Source organism: Cheilinus undulatus, linkage group 4 (genome assembly GCF_018320785.1).
Source record: "Cheilinus undulatus linkage group 4, ASM1832078v1, whole genome shotgun sequence".
NCBI classification, from domain to species: Eukaryota; Metazoa; Chordata; class Actinopteri; order Labriformes; family Labridae; genus Cheilinus; species Cheilinus undulatus.
In genome coordinates, this window is record NC_054868.1 from 55839577 (window position 1) to 55860723 (window position 21147).

General features: G+C 43.1%; 1 protein-coding gene across 1 annotated transcript in view; it reads left to right on the forward strand.

The window, feature by feature from the left end:
• slit1b (slit homolog 1b (Drosophila)) overlaps nt 1–21147 on the forward strand; it is a 165342-nt gene that overhangs the window by 131363 nt on the left and 12832 nt on the right. The window contains 5 exon segments of the mRNA XM_041785147.1: nt 8682–8806; nt 9157–9251; nt 11385–11524; nt 14233–14326; nt 14511–14648. Coding sequence (XP_041641081.1) covers nt 8682–8806; nt 9157–9251; nt 11385–11524; nt 14233–14326; nt 14511–14648 — 592 coding nt within the window.

Here is a 21147-nt window from a genome sequence, read left to right on the forward strand (position 1 = left end):
CTTTTCACTCATTTATCTCCATGTTTTTGCCATTTTTGGACCATTTTTGCCACCTGCAACTCTTTTTTTTCCCTTCTCTCCCATTTTTGCCACTTTCTGCCCTTTTCTGCTACTTTTCACCCATTTTTGCCACTTCTTTTTGTCACTTTTCTCCCCTTTTTTACACTTCTATCCTGCTTTTTCAATTTTTTGCCTTTTTTGCCACTTCTCGCTCATTTTTCCTACCTTTTATTCTGATTTCTGCCCATTTTAGTCTCTTTTTACTAATTTTTTTGCTGTTTTTTCACCACTATTTGGTCACTTCCCAACCCCATACCATCAGAGATGCAGGCTTTAGACCTGAGCCAGGAGAACAAGTTGGATGCTCCCTCTCCTCTTTAGTCCACAGGACACAGCGTCTGTGGTTTCCTCTGACCACAGAACAGTTTTCCATGTTTCCTCAGTCCATGTTAAATGAGCTTTGATGGTCCAGTATTGACCTTCAGCCTTCTGATATTATGGACTGTAGAAGATGGGAGATTTAAAGTCTTAACTATTTTACTTTGAGGAACATTTTTCTGAAATAGCACCACAATTGTTAGACTCAGTTTTTCACAGATTGATAAATTCTTTCACATCCTCACTTCTGGGAGACTCTGCCTCTCTGAAATGCTCCTCTTATACCCAGTCATGTGGGTCAAATGCTCCACCACCATCCACCTCTTGTGTGTTAAACGTGTTTGGTTAGCAGAGAGGCAGGATATCCAAACTGCTCCTCCTCCAGCTCATCTGTTCTGTTGCCAGGAATATTTCCACTCCATCGTGACGTGAAAATCCCACTCCTGAGAGACTTTGTGGAAAAAAGAGCAAATATTAATTACAGTGAGATGTTCACAGTGAATTTTACAGCTCTACAGTACAGCAATGTTTAAAAATTAAACAATTAGCGCCTGTGAAAAGACACTCAGAGTCTGACAGTGTTTTCACACCATGGAGAGAGAGCCAATCAAACCAGAGCCTGTTCTAACAACATCAGTTTAGCTGTTAGCATCAGAAAGACTCACCTCTGAAGTTTTTTATGATTTCACAACTTCACTTCTGTAGATTGATTAGGCTTCTCATCATCACTGCAGACAGTTGAAAGCAAATCCCAAAGCACAAAAATGAAACACTGAATGAAAGATGAGTGTGGGTACTAACACTGAGCTGAACCCGCTCTGCAGCAGAGAAGCTGTCAGAAGCCACAGAGCTGAAGACTGCAGGCTTTTTAATGTAGATCAGTGTAGATCTTTGAGTTTAGCTCATAATAATGAAATGTTTCTGCTCAGTGGTAGCCTGATGGTTATCACCCCGGTACGGCGGCTAGAGTCGTGGATGCAGGGGCGTAGCTCGGGATTTTGGGCCCCCAGAGAGATTATTACACAAGGCCTCCCCTTAACCATCTAGCCAAGCAGCCAATGTTGCGTTGTTTTTAAAAATATCTCTGCATTTAACTGTATTTCTGAACCATCATTTCCCAACAACAGAGCACTTTTACTTGGTTAAATCAAATTTACTTGCATCATTTAGCGCTGCTGGACTATACCATTTGGACATTTTTAAAGGAGGACCAGGCCCCCCAGTATTTAATATCTATCTGATATAAATATCAGTCTGCTGACCGATTCATTTAGATCAGTGTTACTCAACCAAAGAGCCACACTGGTGAAAAATGTCTCTGCAAGAGCCACAATCTAAGTAGTGAAAGTGGCAAAACTGATTAAAGTGACAATAAAACTAAGTTAAGGTGGTAAATAATGGTCAAACCGCAGCAAAAAAAGGGGCGAAAAGTGGCAAAATAGGCTTGTAATGGCAAAGTGGTCCAAAAATGGCAAAAATTAGTAAAAATTGACCTAAATGTCCAAAAGCAGCAGAAAAAAGATGTGAGATTTGGATAAAAAGCAGCAAAGAGTAGCAAACATCTGACAAAATGGGAAAAAGTGGCATTTAATGGCAAAAGTCAGCTTAAATGGCCAAAATTTGGCCAAAATTGTCAAAAAGTGTCAAAAATGTAGCAAAAATAATACTAGGGAACGTAGGCATAAAATGCCAAAAAGTGGGTGAGAAGTGGAAAAATTGAGAAAAAGTTGCAAAAACTGGTGAGAAGTTCCCCAAAATAAGTTACAGGTGGCAAAAAATGCCTAAAAACAACAAAAACATGGCAAAAAATGAGTGTAAAAGTGACTTAAATGGGCAAAAAAGCTGAAAACAATGGCATTTAATGGCAAAACGCAGCTTAAATGGGCAAAAAGCAGGCTTAAAAGGCAAAAAACTGGTGGCAAGAATGGGATAGAAGTAGTAAAAATAGGCAAAAAGTGGCAAAAAGAAATGGCAAAAGTGGGCTTAAAGCAGTAAAAATGGATTAAAAGTGGCAAAAAAATGAAAGAAATCGGAAAAAAAATGTAAATAAGGATTCAAACTGATGAATGTGACCTGCAATGGATAATTTCTGAGGTCATAGTTTCTCTCAATAATGAAACTAATTAGAAAGAAAAAGAAATAAAGACACACTTTAGGGCCCCTCCCTACTGTGGGCCGGGGTCATCAGTACCCTTTTTACCCCTGTGCTACGCCCCTGGGTGGATGTGTTCAATCCAAGCCGCGGCTCCTTTCCTGCCTCTCATTCCCCACCCTCTCCTCCTAAACTACCAGTTCTAGCCAATGGCCTACATCAGGGCTCCCCAGTGACTTTTACCAGAGGGCCAAAATATTTCAAGGACAGAAAGCAGAGGGCAAGACGTTGGATTTTCTTTTTTTTAAATAAGCTATTTATTATATAAATATATAATAAATATAGACACACACCCCTACACACGGAGTATGGGTTAATTAGCTGCTTTAGACTGAGGATGCATTTACTTACAACTAATCTAAACAGGTCAGGCATAAATATGCTGTCCTTGTATCAGGTGGCAGTTTTTTCGCATTTCTAAAGTTTTTAAGCCCCACTGAGGCTAAAGTTACTAGGCTGGAATATTCATTGAAAACAAGCATGACTGGTTATGGCTTTAAAATAGAAACCTGCTGTCCACAATATCTGACCAGACCCTGAGATTATTTCAGCTGACCTGGGATCAGTGCAGAGTCCGGGGGGGGGGGGTCCTGCAGAGATGTTTCCCTGACTGCTCATAGAGCTACAAACCCTCACCTACTGAGTGAAAACTTGACTTATAAACACGTCTGCGCTCCAACAGTCGTTCCTGTGCGTGTCCGTTCTCTCTGAATCTCCCTGACATCCCTGCACGCGTCATGAAGTGGCACATCTCTGTACGCAATTTTGAAGCCTTTAAGCGCTGCACCAAGACCAAAAATGTCAGTTTCTCCTGTCATAGGACAGCCTGTGTCCAGATTAGGATTAAATGTTCAGTTATAAAGAATTTGTTTTATCGTTATGAGAGGAATTTTTACCATTTGATGTGACCTGGAGTCACAGATGCTACAGGATTTATAAATGATGTCCTGCTTAAACGTTAGTGATCAAGACCATAATTGCACGTCTTGTTGGCAGTAATTTAAATCGTATGTAAATAAATGTAGTTGATATTAGTTTGGCATTACATGTTTTTATAATTGGTGATTATATCAGGCTGGAGATTAAACTGAGTCACCAAAGAAAGACACGATGTCTGCGTTTGTGGCTGACGGCCTGTTACGCAGGGGAGTGTTTGCTATCCTGAGAGCAGCTGTTTTAATCCCCCACAGGGAGAGAAGTTTGGTTTTAAAAGGCAGAAACCTCTGACATTCATTAAGGTCTGAGATGCAGAGGTCAGAGGTGCAGCAGGGCTGGACTCTATGAGAGTCTGTGCAGTGGTAGAGGAGACCAGTGTACATCGTATTACATCCTTTCCTTGCTATAATTCTAGAAAGTTCATGATAAATTTGTGTAAATTTGTATTTTAAACACCTAAGTAAGTAAATATTAAAAATGAATATATATTTTTTTAAATTTCCTTCTTTTTTACTAAATGTCTTGCGGGGCCAGATAACTCAAGCCCACAATAAAGGCATGAGCACTTAGAAAATTCATCTTTAAAACTGGAAGCGTGTCAGTGCGTACAACATGATAAAAAGGCAAACTTTCTAATGCTAAACATAAATAAAAAATTAAACACAAGGCCAAGTAGGACATAGAATTCCTAGAGATGATCAGTTATGCAGAGAGGAGTGTTTTAAGATGGAATTTAAAAGGGCTTGTAGATGTTTTCTGTCTAATCTCCATGGGAACGGTCTGCACAGCTTCACAGCCGCTGATGGAAGAAGAAGCAGAATCAGCATCTTTGCTTGTGTCCCAACTTTTTTAAAAATTCACTCTGAAATCACAGCAATAGAAAAGACTGGGTCAACTGGTTACATGGTGGAATAATGACTGCAACAATGGTTGTGTTTTATTCAAGGCTGTTACAGTAAACCCACAATTCCATAAAAGTTGGGACAGTGTGTAAAATCTAAATAGAAACAGAACAGAATTATGTCAGATATGTTAAACCAATATTTTATTCACAATGTTAAAGAAACAACATATTAGTTCTTTCTGTGTTGACACTGACACATTTTACCGTTTCATTAAAACATTAGCTCCTTTTGAATTTGAAACTAATGAAAAACAGCTGGAGGAGCATTTAGTAACTAATTAGGTCAATTAGCATGACTGGGTATAAGAAGAGCATTTTAGAGAGGCAGAGACTCTCAGAAGTAAAGATGGGCAGAGGTTCATCAATCTGAGATAAGTGGAGTCTATAAAGGCTGAACAATTTCAGAAAAATGTTCATCAATGAAAAGTGTCCATAAATTCATCAACAGATTCAGAGAATCTGGAGAAATCTCTGAGAGAAAGAGACAAGGCTGAAGGGGCCCTCAGGGGCCCTCAGGGGCCACTGCATTAAAAACAGGCATGATTCTGTAGTGAAATCACTGCATGGGCTCAGGAACATTCCAGAAATCATCATCTGTCAACACAGTTGGATCATGGAGAGAAGAAGCCATATGTGAACGGGATCCAGAAACACCGTGGTCTGTCTTCTCTGGACCAAAGCTCATTTAACATGGACTGAGGAAACATGGAAAACTGTTCTGTGGTCAGAGGAAACCACAGACGCCGTGTCCTGTGGACTAAAGAGGAGAGGGAGCATCCAGCTGGTTCTCCTGGCTCAGGTCTAAAGCCTGCATCTCTGATGGGATGGGGTTGATTAGTGCCTATGTGGGCAGCTCTAACATCTGGAGAGGAACTATCAATGCTGAGAGTAGAGAGAGCTTTTAGAGACACATATGCTCCCAGACCTTTCACCATGGGAAAACATCTGGAGCATCAGAAAAGGAAAAGAAGACCTAGGACTGTTGAGCAGCTAGGATCTTATATCAGCCAAGAATGGGACAACATTCCTCTCCCATCATCTGGTCTCCTCTCTTCCCAGACGTTTACAGATGGTAAACATGGCCCTGTCCCTACTTTTTTAAGATGTTTTGCTGCCATCAGATTCAAACTGAGCTGATATTTTAATGAAATGTTAAAATGTCTCAGTTTAACATCTGATCTGCTGTTTCTGTTCTATTGTGATTTAAATGTGGGTTTATATTTGACAATCATGGCGTCTGTTTTTACTGACATTTAACCCAGCGACCCAACTTTTCTGAGACTGGGTTTGTAACAGTAAGGCGGTCGCTGCCACCCTAACTACATTTTTATCTAGTGTGAAATGCTGCAGTGTCCTTTAAAAGCAGTGGTTCTAAACCTTGGGGTCAGGACCCCATTGGGAGTTGCGAGAGGGGGTCACCAGATTCCCTAAAAAAAAGAAATCAAAACAAAACAAAAAAAACCAATGTTTTTTAAATTACACTGTTGTCACTTTGCACAAATTTTAACCCATTTTCACTAATTTTCACATCAATTTTACCACATTTTTGTCATTTAACACCTATTTCTGTCAGTTTTAAACTCTTTCCACCACTTTTTTCTGTCTGTTTTTGCCACTTTTAAACCAATTCTTGCCACTTAAGATTAAAGTTGTCTCTGTTGACCCATTATTGCCTCTATTAACCCATTTTTACCACTTTTTTACACCCAATTTTTCTCATTTTACCCACATTTCCCTAATATACCAATTTTTGCTAGTTTAACCAATTTCTGCAAATATCTGCCTATTTTCTCTTTCTTAGTTAACACTTTTTTGCCAGTTTGTATCAATTTTTCAATTCAATTTAAGTTTTTCACCAAATTTCCACACATTTTTGCCAATTTAAAGCCATTTCAGCCTCTGTTGAACTCCCTTTTACCACTATTTATGTCATTTTTTCCACTTTAACCCATTTTTGCAATTGATTTTTTTTTTTTTTTTTGGCCATTTTTATGTAATTGTTGCTACTTCTAATCCATTTCTGCTTCTTTTTAAATCCAATTTCACCACTTTTCCACTTTTTTTTTTTTTTTTTTTGCCATTTTAACCCATTTAAATTCTTTTTTTTTTCAACAAAAGGGATTCACATTTTCAGAAGGCTATTTACTACACCAGTGATTAAAAAGACATGTATTTCTTTGATAAGAGTGGTTATTTTATCAGGGTAGATATACAGTCATGGATGAAAATATTGGCACCCCTGGAATTTTTCCAGAAAATTCATCATTTCTCCCAGAAATTGTTGCAATCAACAAATGTTTTTGGTATACATGTGTTTATTTCATTTATGTGCATTGGAACAACACAAAAAATCAGAAGAAAAAAGAAAAAAATTGACATAATTTTACACAAAACTCAAAAAACAGGCCGGACAAAATTATTGGCACCCTCAACTCAATATTTGGTTGCACACCCTCATAAAAAGAATAACTGAAACCAGTCTCTTCCTGTAACCATCAACAAGCTTCTTCCACCTCTCAGCTGGAATTTTGGACCACTCTTCTTCTCCAAACTGCTCCAGGTCTCTCAGATTTGAAGGGTGCTTCTTCAACAGCAGTTCTGAGATCTCTCCATAGGTGTTCAATGGGATTTAGATCTGGACTCATTGCTGGCCACTTCAGAACTCTCCAGCTTTGTCTCCAACCATTTCTTGGTGCTTTCTGAGGTATGTTTGGGGTCATTGTCCTGCTGGAACACCCATGACCTCTGACCCAGACCCAGCTTTCTGACATTAGGCCCTACATTGTGACCCAAAATCTCTTAATAGTCTCCAGATTTCATGATTCCTGTCACACAGTCAAGGCACCCAGTGCCAGAGGCAGCAAAACAACCCCAAAACATCCTTGAAGCTCCACCATGTGTGACTGTAGGTACTGTGTTCTTTTCTTTGTAGGCCTCATTCTGTTTTCTGTAAACAGTAGAATGACGTGCTTTTCCAAAAAGCTCTACCTTAGTCTCATCTGTCCACTAAATGTTCTCCCAGAAGGATTGAGGCTTACTCAGGTACATTTTTGCAAACTCCAGTCTGGCTTTTTTCTGTCTCTTTGTCAGCAGTGGGGTTCTCCTGGGTCTCCTGCCATAGCGCTTCATCTCATTCAGATGACCACGTATGGTCCCAGCTGACACTTTTGCACCCTGAGTCTGCAGGACAGCCTGAATCTGTGTGGAAGTTGACTGAGGATGTTTATCCACCATTCCAACTATCCTGCGTTGCATTCTTTTGTCAGTTTTTCTCTTCCGTCCACGTCCAGGGAGATTAGCCACAGCTCCATGGTTATAAACTTCTTGATTATATTACACACAGTGGACAAAGGAATCTCAGGATCTCTGGAGATGGTCTTTAACCTTGAGATTGTTCAGATTTTTACTCTATTTTGCTTCTTAAGTCCTCAGATGATTCTGGGCTCGTCTTTCTCTCCTCCATGTTTGGTGTGACACACACAGACATACAACACAAAGGTTGAGTCAACTTTTAGACATTTTAACTGGCTTCAGGTGTGATTTCTAGATTGCAGCACCTGTTACTGCCACAGGTGAGTTTAAATGAGCATCACATGCTGGAAATAAAATCATTTACCCACAATTTTAAAAGGGGACAATCATTTTGTCCAGCCTATTTTTTGAGTTTTGTGTAAAATTATGTCGATTTTGTCTTTTTTCTTCTGATTTTTTGTGTTGGTCCAATGCACATAAATGAAATAAACATGTGTATACCAAAAACATTTGTAGATGCAACAATTTCTGGGAGAAATGATGAATTTTCTGGAAAAATTCCAGGGGTGCCAATATTTTCGTCCATGACTGTAAATGATGGTTATCACAGGTTAACTTTATAATGGATCATGGTTTTGCTGACCTCCATGGTCCCCCAGTTTGGGCCCCAGAAAGCTCTCCCAGTTACCCCCTTATGGGTGACCTTGTCTGCAGATGACTATCTTGAAAGTGCATGGCCGTGTTGATCCGCCTTCAGGTCCAGTGGGGGTCCCCGGTCCCTGCCTTTATTTTGGGGGTCGTGGGCTGAAAAGGTTGAGAACCCCTGCTTTAAAGCATGTTGATGCTGTGTTGGTATTTATGTCTGAGAAGAATAAAGAAAAAGGGTCTGACTGTTTTTCTTTACACAGCGACCTGCTGGTTCTCGTTCTGCTGGGCTTTTTCCTTCTTCTTTCTGTGCAGCATTGTTGTTTTCCTCCTGTGGCGTGTAATCTTCCTGTCAGTGACTGACAGCCGTCATGCAGACCTTCAGATGAGGATCTAACAGCCGTTGTGTTTCAGGTCCTGTGGATGCATCTGTCCAGGCCAAATGCAGCCCTTGTGTCTCCTCTCCCTGTCAGAACCAGGGCGTCTGTCAGCTCCACCACACACAACAGTACACCTGTACCTGCAAGTCCGGCTACACGGTGTGTAACACTCTGTGTGTGTTCTGAGCTGCAGAGAGGCTTGTGTGATGTGTTTTATCTGTGTTTTTGCCAGCACCTTGTTACATCTAATCAAAAAAGCTCTCTCTGCGGATGCACAACAATCTGTTTAGAACCCCGAGCCCAGAGTTTAAACCACTGATCCAATTTTTCATGTGTTTGCGTGTTGTGGGTTATTATTTTTGCCCACATCTGTCTCTGATAATCCCATCAAATTACTCAGTGCATGTGACCCGATGTAATGGTGGATGCTCCTTAAAAAACACTCTCTATGTAATGCCTTTCCACGTGTGTGTGTGTGTGTGTGTGTGTGTGTGTGCGTGATATTTCAGGGTAAACACTGTGAGAGTCCTGTCGATGCCTGTGTCAGTAATCCCTGCACAAACGGAGGACTGTGCCTCAGTGACGAACAGACCCGAGGATTCAGGTAATCAGCCCTCAAAATAACCACGAAAACAAGAAAACAACACGGACGTTAAGCCTGCGTGATAGGAGATAAATACGGGACATTTACAGTGGTGCAATGACAAAATAAAAGGCAATGAATCCAAAGAATATTTATGTCTAAATGCTGTTTTATGTAATACTGCACGTGTGTTTGTAACATCACACACCATGGCTGTCATCGGTGGTGTAAGAAATCTAGGATTCTCCCCTACAGTGCAGTAAAAAAGCATTTCCCCTTTCCTGGTTTTTATCTTTGGTATATTTGTCAAACTTAAGATAAGAGCTAAGATAGCCTGAGTAAATACAAAAGTCTGTTTTTACATGATAATTCCTTTTTTAACCCTTTATCTGCTGAGTCTAAAAATGGTGATTTGGACATATTTTGTTTTTAAGGCTGTAAAATAGTCAGGAAATGCCCTAAGTCTGAGAGCTTTGCTCCCTTTTCCCAGGAGTACTTGAACTTGACTTTTCAACATCTGGTTAATGATTATTGCACATTTTATGGAATTATCAGCAGTTTTACAGAAGAAAAACACAATAACAGATTTGTTTAAGGGTTAAGGAAAAAAGCCATCCAAACCTATCTGGCCTATATGGAAAGCCACCCCCCCCTCTTATTAAATTATGAATTAACTCTGATTAACCACATTAGTTGTAAAGCTAAGTTCAGTTTGACTCTCCACACCAAGACCTAAAACTAGAACCTGTCTGACAAAGTGAAGCAGGCTAAAAGATCTCCAACACATCATGGAACCATCTACAGAAATTCAAGAGCAGATGAGAAACAAAGTCACCAACATCTATCAGGCTGGAAAGGGTTAAAAAGACATTACCCACAAATGGGGAAAACTGTGAACAGTGGAGAACCTTCCCAGGAGTGGCTGGCCTACCAAAATGACTCCAAGAGCGCATGGACAACTCATCCAGAAGGTCCCAGAAGAACATCTAAAGACCTACAGGCCTCACTGACTCAGTTAAGGTCAGAGTTCATGATTCACCAATCAGAAAGAGGCTGGGCAACAATGGCATCATGGGAGAGTTCCAAGGCCAAAACCACTGCTGACAAAAAAGAACACAAAGGCTCCTCTCACATTTGATTACAAACATCCTGATGATCCCAAAGACTTCTGGGAAATATTCTGAGGACTGTCAAGACAAGTTTTGGAAGGCGTGCTTCCGGTTCCATCAGGAGTAAATCTAACTCAGCATTTCATCAGAAGAGCATCAGACCAACAGTCAAACATGGTGGTGGAAGTGTGATGGTCTGGACCTGGACTTGGACCATGAATTCTGCTTTCCACAATAAAATCCTGAAGGAGAATGTCTGTCCATCAGTTCATGACCTCAAACTCAAGCACACTTAGGTTCTGGAGCAGGACCATGATCCCAAACACACCAGCAAGTCCACCTCTGAATGGAGTAAAGACTAAATGAAGGTTCTAGAGTGGCTAGTCAAAGTCTGGACTTAGATCTGACTGAGATGCTCTGGTGTGACCTTAAACAGGCTGGAAAACTCTCCAGTGTGGCTGAATTAAAAGAATTCTGTAAAGAAGAGTGGGACAACATTCCTCCACAGTGATGAGAAAGACTCACTGACAGTTATGACATCCTTCAGCTGTTGCTGCCAAGGATGGAACAAGCAGGTATCAGGTTTCGGGGCGATGACTTATCTGCATAGGACCAGGTAGGGTAGGATGGTGTTCCTGTGCTGTGAAAGGGTCTGAAGTGACAAAAACATTTTTGTTTTCCACTATTTTGCACTTCGATCTGTTTCTGTTTCACTTGCGACTATGGTGACATAAATGTGTCTGAAGAGACGGAGGATGACTCACTAACTCAGGAAGAGGGAGAATGTTTCTACCCTGCTATGCTAAAATCACTAACATTAATTTATGATACAGACATGAATGAAATGTTAGCACGATCAAACATAATTACATTTTATTGTTTTCAAAGGCTAATTTAGCTACTCATTAGTTTTGCTTCTTCATTTCTGAACTGCTTGGAGATTTGGTTTCATGCTGAAATGTTATTTTAAAGATCTTTCTTACTGTCGTATTTATTTCCCTGTGTAGTGGTAAACAGTATTTTTGTGTCGTTCTGATTTGTTCAGCTGTGCCTGTGCCTTTGGTTTCCACGGTATGTTCTGTGAAGTCAACATTGACGACTGCCAGGAACATGGATGCGAGAACGGCGCCACCTGTGTGGATGGAGTGGGCAACTACACCTGCTTGTGTCCTCCAAATTACACAGGTACAAAATGACTCCTGGATAGTTAGGAGACAGTTTAACTTTACTGCCTCCTCCATTTTTAATTCTATTTTTTAAACCTTTGCACCAAATACAACTTCTGCTAAGGCTGTAAACTCTGAAGCAGCGCTGGAAGTGGAGCAGAATACGGCAAAGCTTTGGTAAATTACCAAAGCCTACGCCCTGAACCCGATAACTGTTGAGCTTTGAGGTGACGACAGATGGAACCAAGCGCCAGTAGAAAACTTCTAAAATTATTCAGTTGCAGTAGAAAAATTCAACCTTTACAGGACGGTCACAGTGCATATTTTTAACACAAAATTTCATTTGATTTAATACTTTGAATATCAAGATTTTGACTTTACCTGATCTTCAGTACTACTAAAACCACCATATTAGGGACAAGGTTGCCCATAAGGAGGGATAAAAAGGAGAGCTTTCTGGGGCCATGGAGGTCAGGAAAAGAAACTGAGATGACTTTACTTTTAAAAGAATACGGTAATTATGACAAAAGAATGGGTGAAAAGTGGTAAAAATGGGTTAAAAATGTTTTTAAAAAATGGCAGAAATGGGTTAAAATGGGCAAAATTTTGTAAAAATGGCCTAAAAGTCGCAAAAAGAGTGGCACAGATGAGCAACAATAGGCATAAAGTAGCAAAAAAAAAAAAAAAAAAAAAAAGGGTGACAAGTTGCAGAAATTGGCAAAATTGGTTAAAATGGCAACAGGCAGCTAAAATAGGCAGAAAAATGTTACAGAAAGTGGCATAAAGAGGTAAAACAAGTGGCAAAATTGGGAAAGAAAGGCAAATGAGGTTCAGGAAGAGGCAAAATTTTGTTAGAATAGTCCAAAAAACATGGCATAAATGGGTTAAAGAGGGCAAAATTGGCAAAAACAGGTGAAAAGTAGCCAAAATGGGTGAAGCTGACAAATGGAAGTGACAGATACTGACAAAAAAGTTGACAAAATACAATACAAAATTGGTAAAAGTGAAAAAAATGGACAAAGGCCACACAAAAAGAGACACAAATTAGCAAAAAACAAAAAAGTGGAAAAAAATGAGCAGAGAGTGGAAGAAATGGTTGAAAAGCAAACAAAGCAACAGCAAAAATGGGTGGAGAAATGGCAGAAGGCAGCTCAAATAGCCAAAAATGGTTAAAAAGGGTGAGAAGATGTAACAATAATGGATGAATAGAAGTGGTTAAAGGGTTAAAAACTAGCATGAATAAGTAACTCCAACATTAGAACCCAATAATAGTTGGACACTTCACTTCCAAGATGAGGGACCTGTTAGCCAGGATGCTAGCATCAATGCTACTGAACCATCTCACATTTATATCAGTAAATCACAGCTGTGGCCCTCAGCTAATCCTGAGGGTGGGCCTTAACCCTTTAACCTAGGGTGGGCCTGAACCCTTTAACCTAGGGTGGGCCTGAACCCTTTAACCTAGGGTGGGCCTGAACCCTTTAACCTAGGGTGGGCCTTAACCCTTTAACCTAGGGTGGGCCTGAACCCTTTAACCTAGGGTGGGCCTTAACCCTTTAACCTAGGGTGGGCCTTAACAATTTAACCTAGGGTGGGCCTCAACCCTTTAACCTAGGGTGGGCCTCAACCCTTTAACCTAGGGTGGGCCTTAACCCTTTAACCTAGGGTGGGCCTTAACCCTTTAACCTAGGGTGGGCCTCAACCCTTTAACCTAGGGTGGGCCTGAACCCTTTAACCTAGGGTGGGCCTCAACCCTTTAACCTAGGGTGGGCCTTAACCCTTTAACCTAGGGTGGGCCTGAACCCTTTAACCTAGGGTGGGCCTGAACCCTTTAACCTAGGGTGGGCCTTAACAATTTAACCTAGGGTGGGCCTCAACCCTTTAACCTAGGGTGGGCCTGAACCCTTTAACCTAGGGTGGGCCTGAACCCTTTAACCTAGGGTGGGCCTGAACCCTTTAACCTAGGGTGGGCCTTAACCCTTTAACCTAGGGTGGGCCTTAACCCTTTAACCTAGGGTGGGCCTGAACCCTTTAACCTAGGGTGGGCCTGAACCCTTTAACCTAGGGTGGGCCTCAACCCTTTAACCTAGGGTGGGCCTCAACCCTTTAACCTCGGGTGGGCCTGAACCCTTTAACCTAGGGTGGGCCTGAACCCTTTAACCTAGGGTGGGCCTGAACCCTTTAACCTAGGGTGGGCCTGAACCCTTTAACCTAGGGTGGGCCTGAACCCTTTAACCTAGGGTGGGCCTTAACCCTTTAACCTAGGGTGGGCCTTAACCCTTTAACCTAGGGTGGGCCTGAACCCTTTAACCTAGGGTGGGCCTTAACCCTTTAACCTAGGGTGGGCCTGAAACCTTTTAACCTAGGGTGGGCCTGAACCCTTTAACCTAGGGTGGGCCTGAACCCTTTAACCTAGGGTCGGTTTATGATAACATGACAGTGATGCTGTTGGAAGAAAGAAGCAGGGGTGTTTAAAAGTGTACTGAGGTGATTATTGCAGAAACAGCAGTGTAGCTGATCAGAGAGCACCAAGCAGACGGTAAAAGCCTCAGTCCCTCTTCATCCTCTGAGTTAATCCTTTAAAACCTTCATCATGACAGCCAGATCTTATAGAGGCCTCTACTCCTTGTGGGACCAGGTGTAGCCTGCATTAAACTCTCAGCTGGTGCTGGTTTCTTTAAAGTATTTCCTGTTTCATGACCCATCCTTGTCTTTCCTCCATGTCAGGATTGTTATGTGAGGAAGAGGAGGACGTGTGTGCTCCAGGTAGAAACCCCTGTCAGCATCAGTCCACCTGCATCAGCACTCCTACAGGCCCCAGGTGACTGCACCAACACTTCATGAGAGCCAGACTCAGCAGACTTCCAGATCCCACATGACATTAAAAACACAGAAACAGGAGGCTAAAATGTTGCTGAGGTCTGTGATGACTCCCCAAAAGTCCTGCACCATGTGTCATCTAACATACGTGCGTGTGTGCGTGTGTGTGTGTGTGTGTGCTCCAGGTGTGTGTGCATCCCCGGCTGGGTGGGTCCAGACTGCAGTATAGATTATAATGAATGTGCCGACCATCGCTGTCAGAATGGAGCTCAGTGTGTCGACCATCTGGACGGCTACAGCTGCGTCTGTCCACAGGGATACAGGTACACTGGGAAAACTGGGAAAACTGGGAAAACTAGGGAAACTGTGGCGGCTGTGCCTGTGGGAATTTAATCCTGTGGAGACAGAGAAAACAGTAGACCGTATAGACTAACTAAACCCCAGAGTTTCATCTGAGGTGTTACTGCTCTTTGATTTAAAAACATCATGAAGAAGGTTGGGAGGAGTGAGAGGTAGGACATGCATGAATGAAAACTGAGGAATGTTAGTACTTTACAGCTCTAAATGGACCTGTCTGCTGCAGTTATCATCAGAGCATTTCTACATATATATGATCACTACACTTTTCAAAAAAAGGATTTTTTTTCCCCCAAAGTTGAACCGATGACCTGGCGTGGAGACGATCAACATTAAAACGCTCTCAGTCCTTATAGACCTCATAGACGTTATAGGCTTATCCAGTCAGATGAGGGGAGATGAGAGTCTAGAGCAGTGGTTCTCAACCTTTTCAGCCCGCGACCCCCAGAATAAAGGTTCCAGAGACCGGGGACCCCCAGAATAAAGGTTCCAGAGACCAGGGACCCCCAGAATAAAGGTTCCAGAGACCGGGGACCCCCAAAATAAAGGTTCCAGAGACCGGGGACTCCCAGAATAAAGGTTCCAGAGATCGGGGACCCCCAGAATAAAGGTTCCAGAGACCAGGGACCCCCAGAATAAAGGTTCCAGAGACCGGGGACCCCCAGAATAAAGGTTCCAGAGACCGGGGACCCCCAGAATAAAGGTTCCAGAGACCGGGGACCCCCAGAATAAAGGTTCCAGAGACCGGGGACTCCCAGAATAAAGGTTCCAGAGACCGGGGACCCCCAGAATAAAGGTTCCAGAGACCGGGGACCCCCAAAATAAAGGTTCCAGAGACCGGGGACCCCCAGAATAAAGGTTCCAGAGACCGGGGACCCCCACTGGACCTGAAGGCGGTTGAACAGCCAGGAACATTCCAGAATAGTCATGTGCAGACAAGGCTGTCCAAAAGGAGTTATAAAGGGGGAGGTCTCTGGGACCCAGCCAAACTAAGGGCCCATGGAGGTCAGCAAAACCATGGTCTATTGTAAAGTTAAGCTGTGAAAACCATATTTTATATTTGACCTGAATAATAACCACTCTTACCAACAAACAAATATCTTTATTTATTCATTTAGCCTTCTTTTGTTGAAAAAACTTTTGTTAAAAACATCATTTAAATGGGTTAAAAACTGCTAAAATGTGTCCATAATGGCTAAAAATGGTAAAAAGGTAGTGAAGTTGGATTTTAAAGAACTTAAATGGGTTAAAGTGGCAAAAACAGGCCCAAAAAGTGATAAAAGGCTATCAAAAAGTGGCTGAAATGGCTATGAAGTGCAAAAAAATGGTGGAAATTAGGTGGAATGTGATGAAAAATTAATATAAACTGGCAAAAATGGTAAACTGTGGTGAAAATGGGCAAAAGGATTAAACAAATGGTTGATAGAGGCAATAATGGGTGAACAGAGGCAACAACAGGCAGAAAGTGGCAAGAATTGGTTGAAAAGTGACAAAAACAGGCAGAAAACAGAATAAACCATGTTGGATGAGTGGCTGAGTAATGTTGAGATCACGGACGAGCCTGTTCTACTAAACGGCTCTTTAATGTGAGCCACTGTAGCTAGCTCCTGTTTGAGGCCCGGTTTTATTTTCTCCATCCTCTTTAGTAATTTAATCCACATTTAAAAAGCCCAACTGGTACCAAATGAAGAGAAACCAGCTTTCCTGAGCTGAGCCACATCATCTAGATCTCCAAAAAGAGACGGATTTTCCGTCACATAGGCGAGACTGGACGGACTTCAGCTGAGGAAACCCGGGATAGATCAGAGCTTAATGAGCTAAACCAGAACTGACAGGACTGGACAGAACCAAACCAGTCTGAACCAAACCAGTCTGAACCAAACCAGTCTGAACCAAACCGGACTGAACCAAACCAGACTGAACCAAACCAGTCTGAACCAAACCAGTCTGAACCAAACTGGACTGAACCACACCAGACTGAACCAAACTGGACTGAACCAAACCAGTCTGAACCAAACTGGACTGAACCAAACCAGTTTGAACCAAACCGGACTGAACCAAACCAGACTGAACCAAACCAGTCTGAACCAAACCAGTCTGAACCAAACCGGACTGAACCAAACCAGACTGAACCAAACCAGTCTGAACCAAACCAGTCTGAACCAAACCGGACTGAACCAAACCAGACTGAACCAAACCAGTCTGAACCAAACCAGTCTGAACCAAACCAGTCTGAACCAAACTGGACTGAACCAAACCAGTCTGAACCAAACCAGTCTGAACCAAACCGGACTGAACCAAACCAGACTGAACCAAACCAGTCTGAACCAAACCAGTCTGAACCAAACTGGACTGAACCAAACCAGTCTGAACCAAACTGGACTGAACCAAACCAGACTGAACCAAACTGGACTGAACCAAACCAGACTAACCCAAACTGGACTGACTCAAACCAGTCTGAACCAAACTGGACTGAACCAAGCCAGACTGAACCAAACCAGTCTGAACCAAACCAGTCTGAACCAAACTGGACTGAACCAAACAAGACTGAACCCAACTGGACTGAACCAAACCAGACTGAACCAAACTGGACTGAACCAAACTGGACTGACCCAAACCAGTCTGAACCAAACCAGACTGAACCAAACCAGACTGAACCAAACCAGACTGAACCAAACTGGACTGACCCAAACCAGTCTGAACCAAACTGGACTGAACCAAACTGGACTGAAGCAAACTGGACTGAACCAAACTGGACTGACCCAAACCAGACTGAACCAAACTAGTCTGAACCAAACTGGACTGACCCAAACCAGTCTGAACCAAACCAGTCTGAACCAAACCAGACTGAACCAAACCAGTCTGAACCAAACTGGACTGACCCAAACCAGACTGAACCAAACCAGACTGAACCAAACCAGTCTGAACCAAACTGGACTGACCCAAACCTGTCTGAACCAAACTGGACTGACCCAAACCAGTCTGACCCAAACCAGTCTGAACCAAACCAGACTGAACCAAACCAGACTGAACAAAACCAGACTGAACCAAACCAGACTGAACCAAACCAGTCTGAACCAAACTGGACTGAACCAAACCAGTCTGAACCAAACCAGACTGAACCAAACTGGACTGACCCAAACCAGTCTGACCCAAACCAGTCTGAACCAAACCAGTCTGAACCAAACCAGTCTGAACCAAACTGGACTGAACCAAACCAGTCTGAACCAAACCAGTCTGAACCAAACCAGTCTGAACCAAACCAGACTGAACCAAACCAGTCTGAACCAAACTGGACTGACCCAAACCAGACTGAACCAAACCAGACTGAACCAAACTGGACTGAACCAAACCAGTCTGAACCAAACTGGACTGAACCAAACCAGACTGAACCAAACTGGACTGAACCAAACCAGACTAACCCAAACTGGACTGACTCAAACCAGTCTGAACCAAACTGGACTGAACCAAGCCAGTCTGAACCAAACTGGACTGAACCAAACCAGTCTGAACCAAACTGGACTGAACCAAACAAGACTGAACCCAACTGGACTGAACCAAACCAGACTGAACCAAACTGGACTGAACCAAACTTGACTGACCCAAACCAGTCTGAACCAAACCAGACTGAACCAAACCAGACTGAACCAAACCAGACTGAACCAAACCAGTCTGAACCAAACTGGACTGACCCAAACCAGTCTGAACCAAACTGGACTGAACCAAACTGGACTGAAGCAAACTGGACTGAACCAAACAGGACTGACCCAAACCAGACTGAACCAAACTAGTCTGAACCAAACTGGACTGACCCAAACCAGTCTGAACCAAACCAGTCTGAACCAAACCAGACTGAACCAAACCAGTCTGAACCAAACTGGACTGACCCAAACCAGTCTGAACCAAACTGGACTGAACCAAACCAGACTGAACCAAACCAGACTGAACCAAACCAGACTGAACCAAACCAGTCTGAACCAAACTGGACTGACCCAAACCAGTCTGAACCAAACTGGACTGACCCAAACCAGTCTGAACCAAACCAGTCTGACCCAAACCAGTCTGAACCAAACCAGACTGAACCAAACCAGTCTGAACCAAACTGGACTGAACCAAACCAGTCTGAACCAAACCAGTCTGACCCAAACCAGTCTGAACCAAACCAGACTGAACCAAACCAGTCTGAACCAAACCAGACTGAACCAAACTGGACTGACCCAAACCAGTCTGACCCAAACCAGTCTGAACCAAACCAGTCTGACCCAAACCAGTCTGAACCAAACCAGACTGAACCAAACCAGTCTGAACCAAACCAGACTGAACCAAACTGGACTGACCCAAACCAGTCTGAACCAAACTGGACTGAACCAAACCAGTCTGAACCAAACCAGACTGAACCAAACCAGTCTGAACCAAACCAGACTGAACCAAACCAGTCTGAACCAAACCGGACTGACCCAAACCAGTCTGAACCAAACCAGTCTGACCCAAACCAGTCTGACCCAAACCAGTCTGAACCAAACCAGACTGAACCAAACCAGTCTGAACCAAACCAGACTGAACCAAACTGGACTGACCCAAACCAGTCTGACCCAAACCAGTCTGAACCAAACCAGTCTGAACCAAACCAGTCTGACCCAAACCAGTCTGAACCAAACCAGACTGAACCAAACCAGTCTGAACCAAACCAGACTGAACCAAACTGGACTGACCCAAACCAGTCTGAACCAAACTGGACTGAACCAAACCAGTCTGAACCAAACCAGACTGAACCAAACCAGACTGAACCAAACCAGACTGAACCAAACCAGACTGAACCAAACTGGACTGAACCAAACCAGACTGAACCAAACCAGACTGAACCAAACCAGACTGAACCAAACCAGACTGAACCAAACCAGTCTGAACCAAACCAGACTGAACCAAACTGGACTGACCCAAACCAGTCTGAACCAAACTGGACTGAACCAAACCAGTCTGAACCAAACCAGACTGAACCAAACCAGACTGAACCAAACCAGACTGAACCAAACCAGACTGAACCAAACTGGACTGAACCAAACCAGACTGAACCAAACCAGACTGAACCAAACCAGACTGAACCAAACCAGACTGAACCAAACTGGACTGACCCAAACCAGTCTGACCCAAACCAGTCTGAACCAAACCAGTCTGAACCAAACCAGTCTGACCCAAACCAGTCTGAACCAAACCAGACTGAACCAAACCAGTCTGAACCAAACCAGACTGAACCAAACTGGACTGACCCAAACCAGTCTGAACCAAACTGGACTGAACCAAACCAGTCTGAACCAAACCAGACTGAACCAAACCAGACTGAACCAAACCAGACTGAACCAAACCAGACTGAACCAAACTGGACTGAACCAAACCAGACTGAACCAAACCAGACTGAACCAAACCAGACTGAACCAAACCAGACTGAACCAAACTGGACTGAACCAAACCAGTCTGAACCAAACCAGACTGAACCAAACCAGACTGAACCAAACCAGACTGAACCAAACTGGACTGACCCAAACCAGACTGAACCAAACTAGTCTGAACCAAACTGGACTGACCCAAACCAGTCTGAACCAAACCAGTCTGAACCAAACCAGACTGAACCAAACCAGTCTGAACCAAACTGGACTGACCCAAACCAGTCTGAACCAAACTGGACTGAACCAAACCAGACTGAACCAAACCAGACTGAACCAAACCAGACTGAACCAAACCAGTCTGAACCAAACTGGACTGACCCAAACCAGTCTGAACCAAACTGGACTGACCCAAACCAGTCTGAACCAAACCAGTCTGACCCAAACCAGTCTGAACCAAACCAGACTGAACCAAACCAGTCTGAACCAAACTGGACTGAACCAAACCAGTCTGAACCAAACCAGTCTGACCCAAACCAGTCTGAACCAAACCAGACTGAACCAAACCAGTCTGAACCAAACCAGACTGAACCAAACTGGACTGACCCAAACCAGTCTGACCCAAACCAGTCTGAACCAAACCAGTCTGAACCAAACCAGTCTGACCCAAACCAGTCTGAACCAAACCAGACTGAACCAAACCAGTCTGAACCAAACCAGACTGAACCAAACTGGACTGACCCAAACCAGTCTGAACCAAACTGGACTGAACCAAACCAGTCTGAACCAAACCAGTCTGAACCAAACTGGACTGAACCAAACCAGTCTGAACCAAACTGGTCAGAACCAAACCAGTTTGAACCAAACTGGACTGAACCAAACCAGTCTGAACCAAACCAGTCTGAACCAAACTGGACTGAACCAAACCAGTCTGAACCAAACCAGTCTGAACCAAACTGGACTGAACCAAACCAGTCTGAACCAAACCAGTCTGAACCAAACTGGACTGAACCAAACCAGTCTGAACCAAACCAGTCTGAACCAAACCAGTCTGAACCAAACCAGACTGAACCAAACCAGTCTG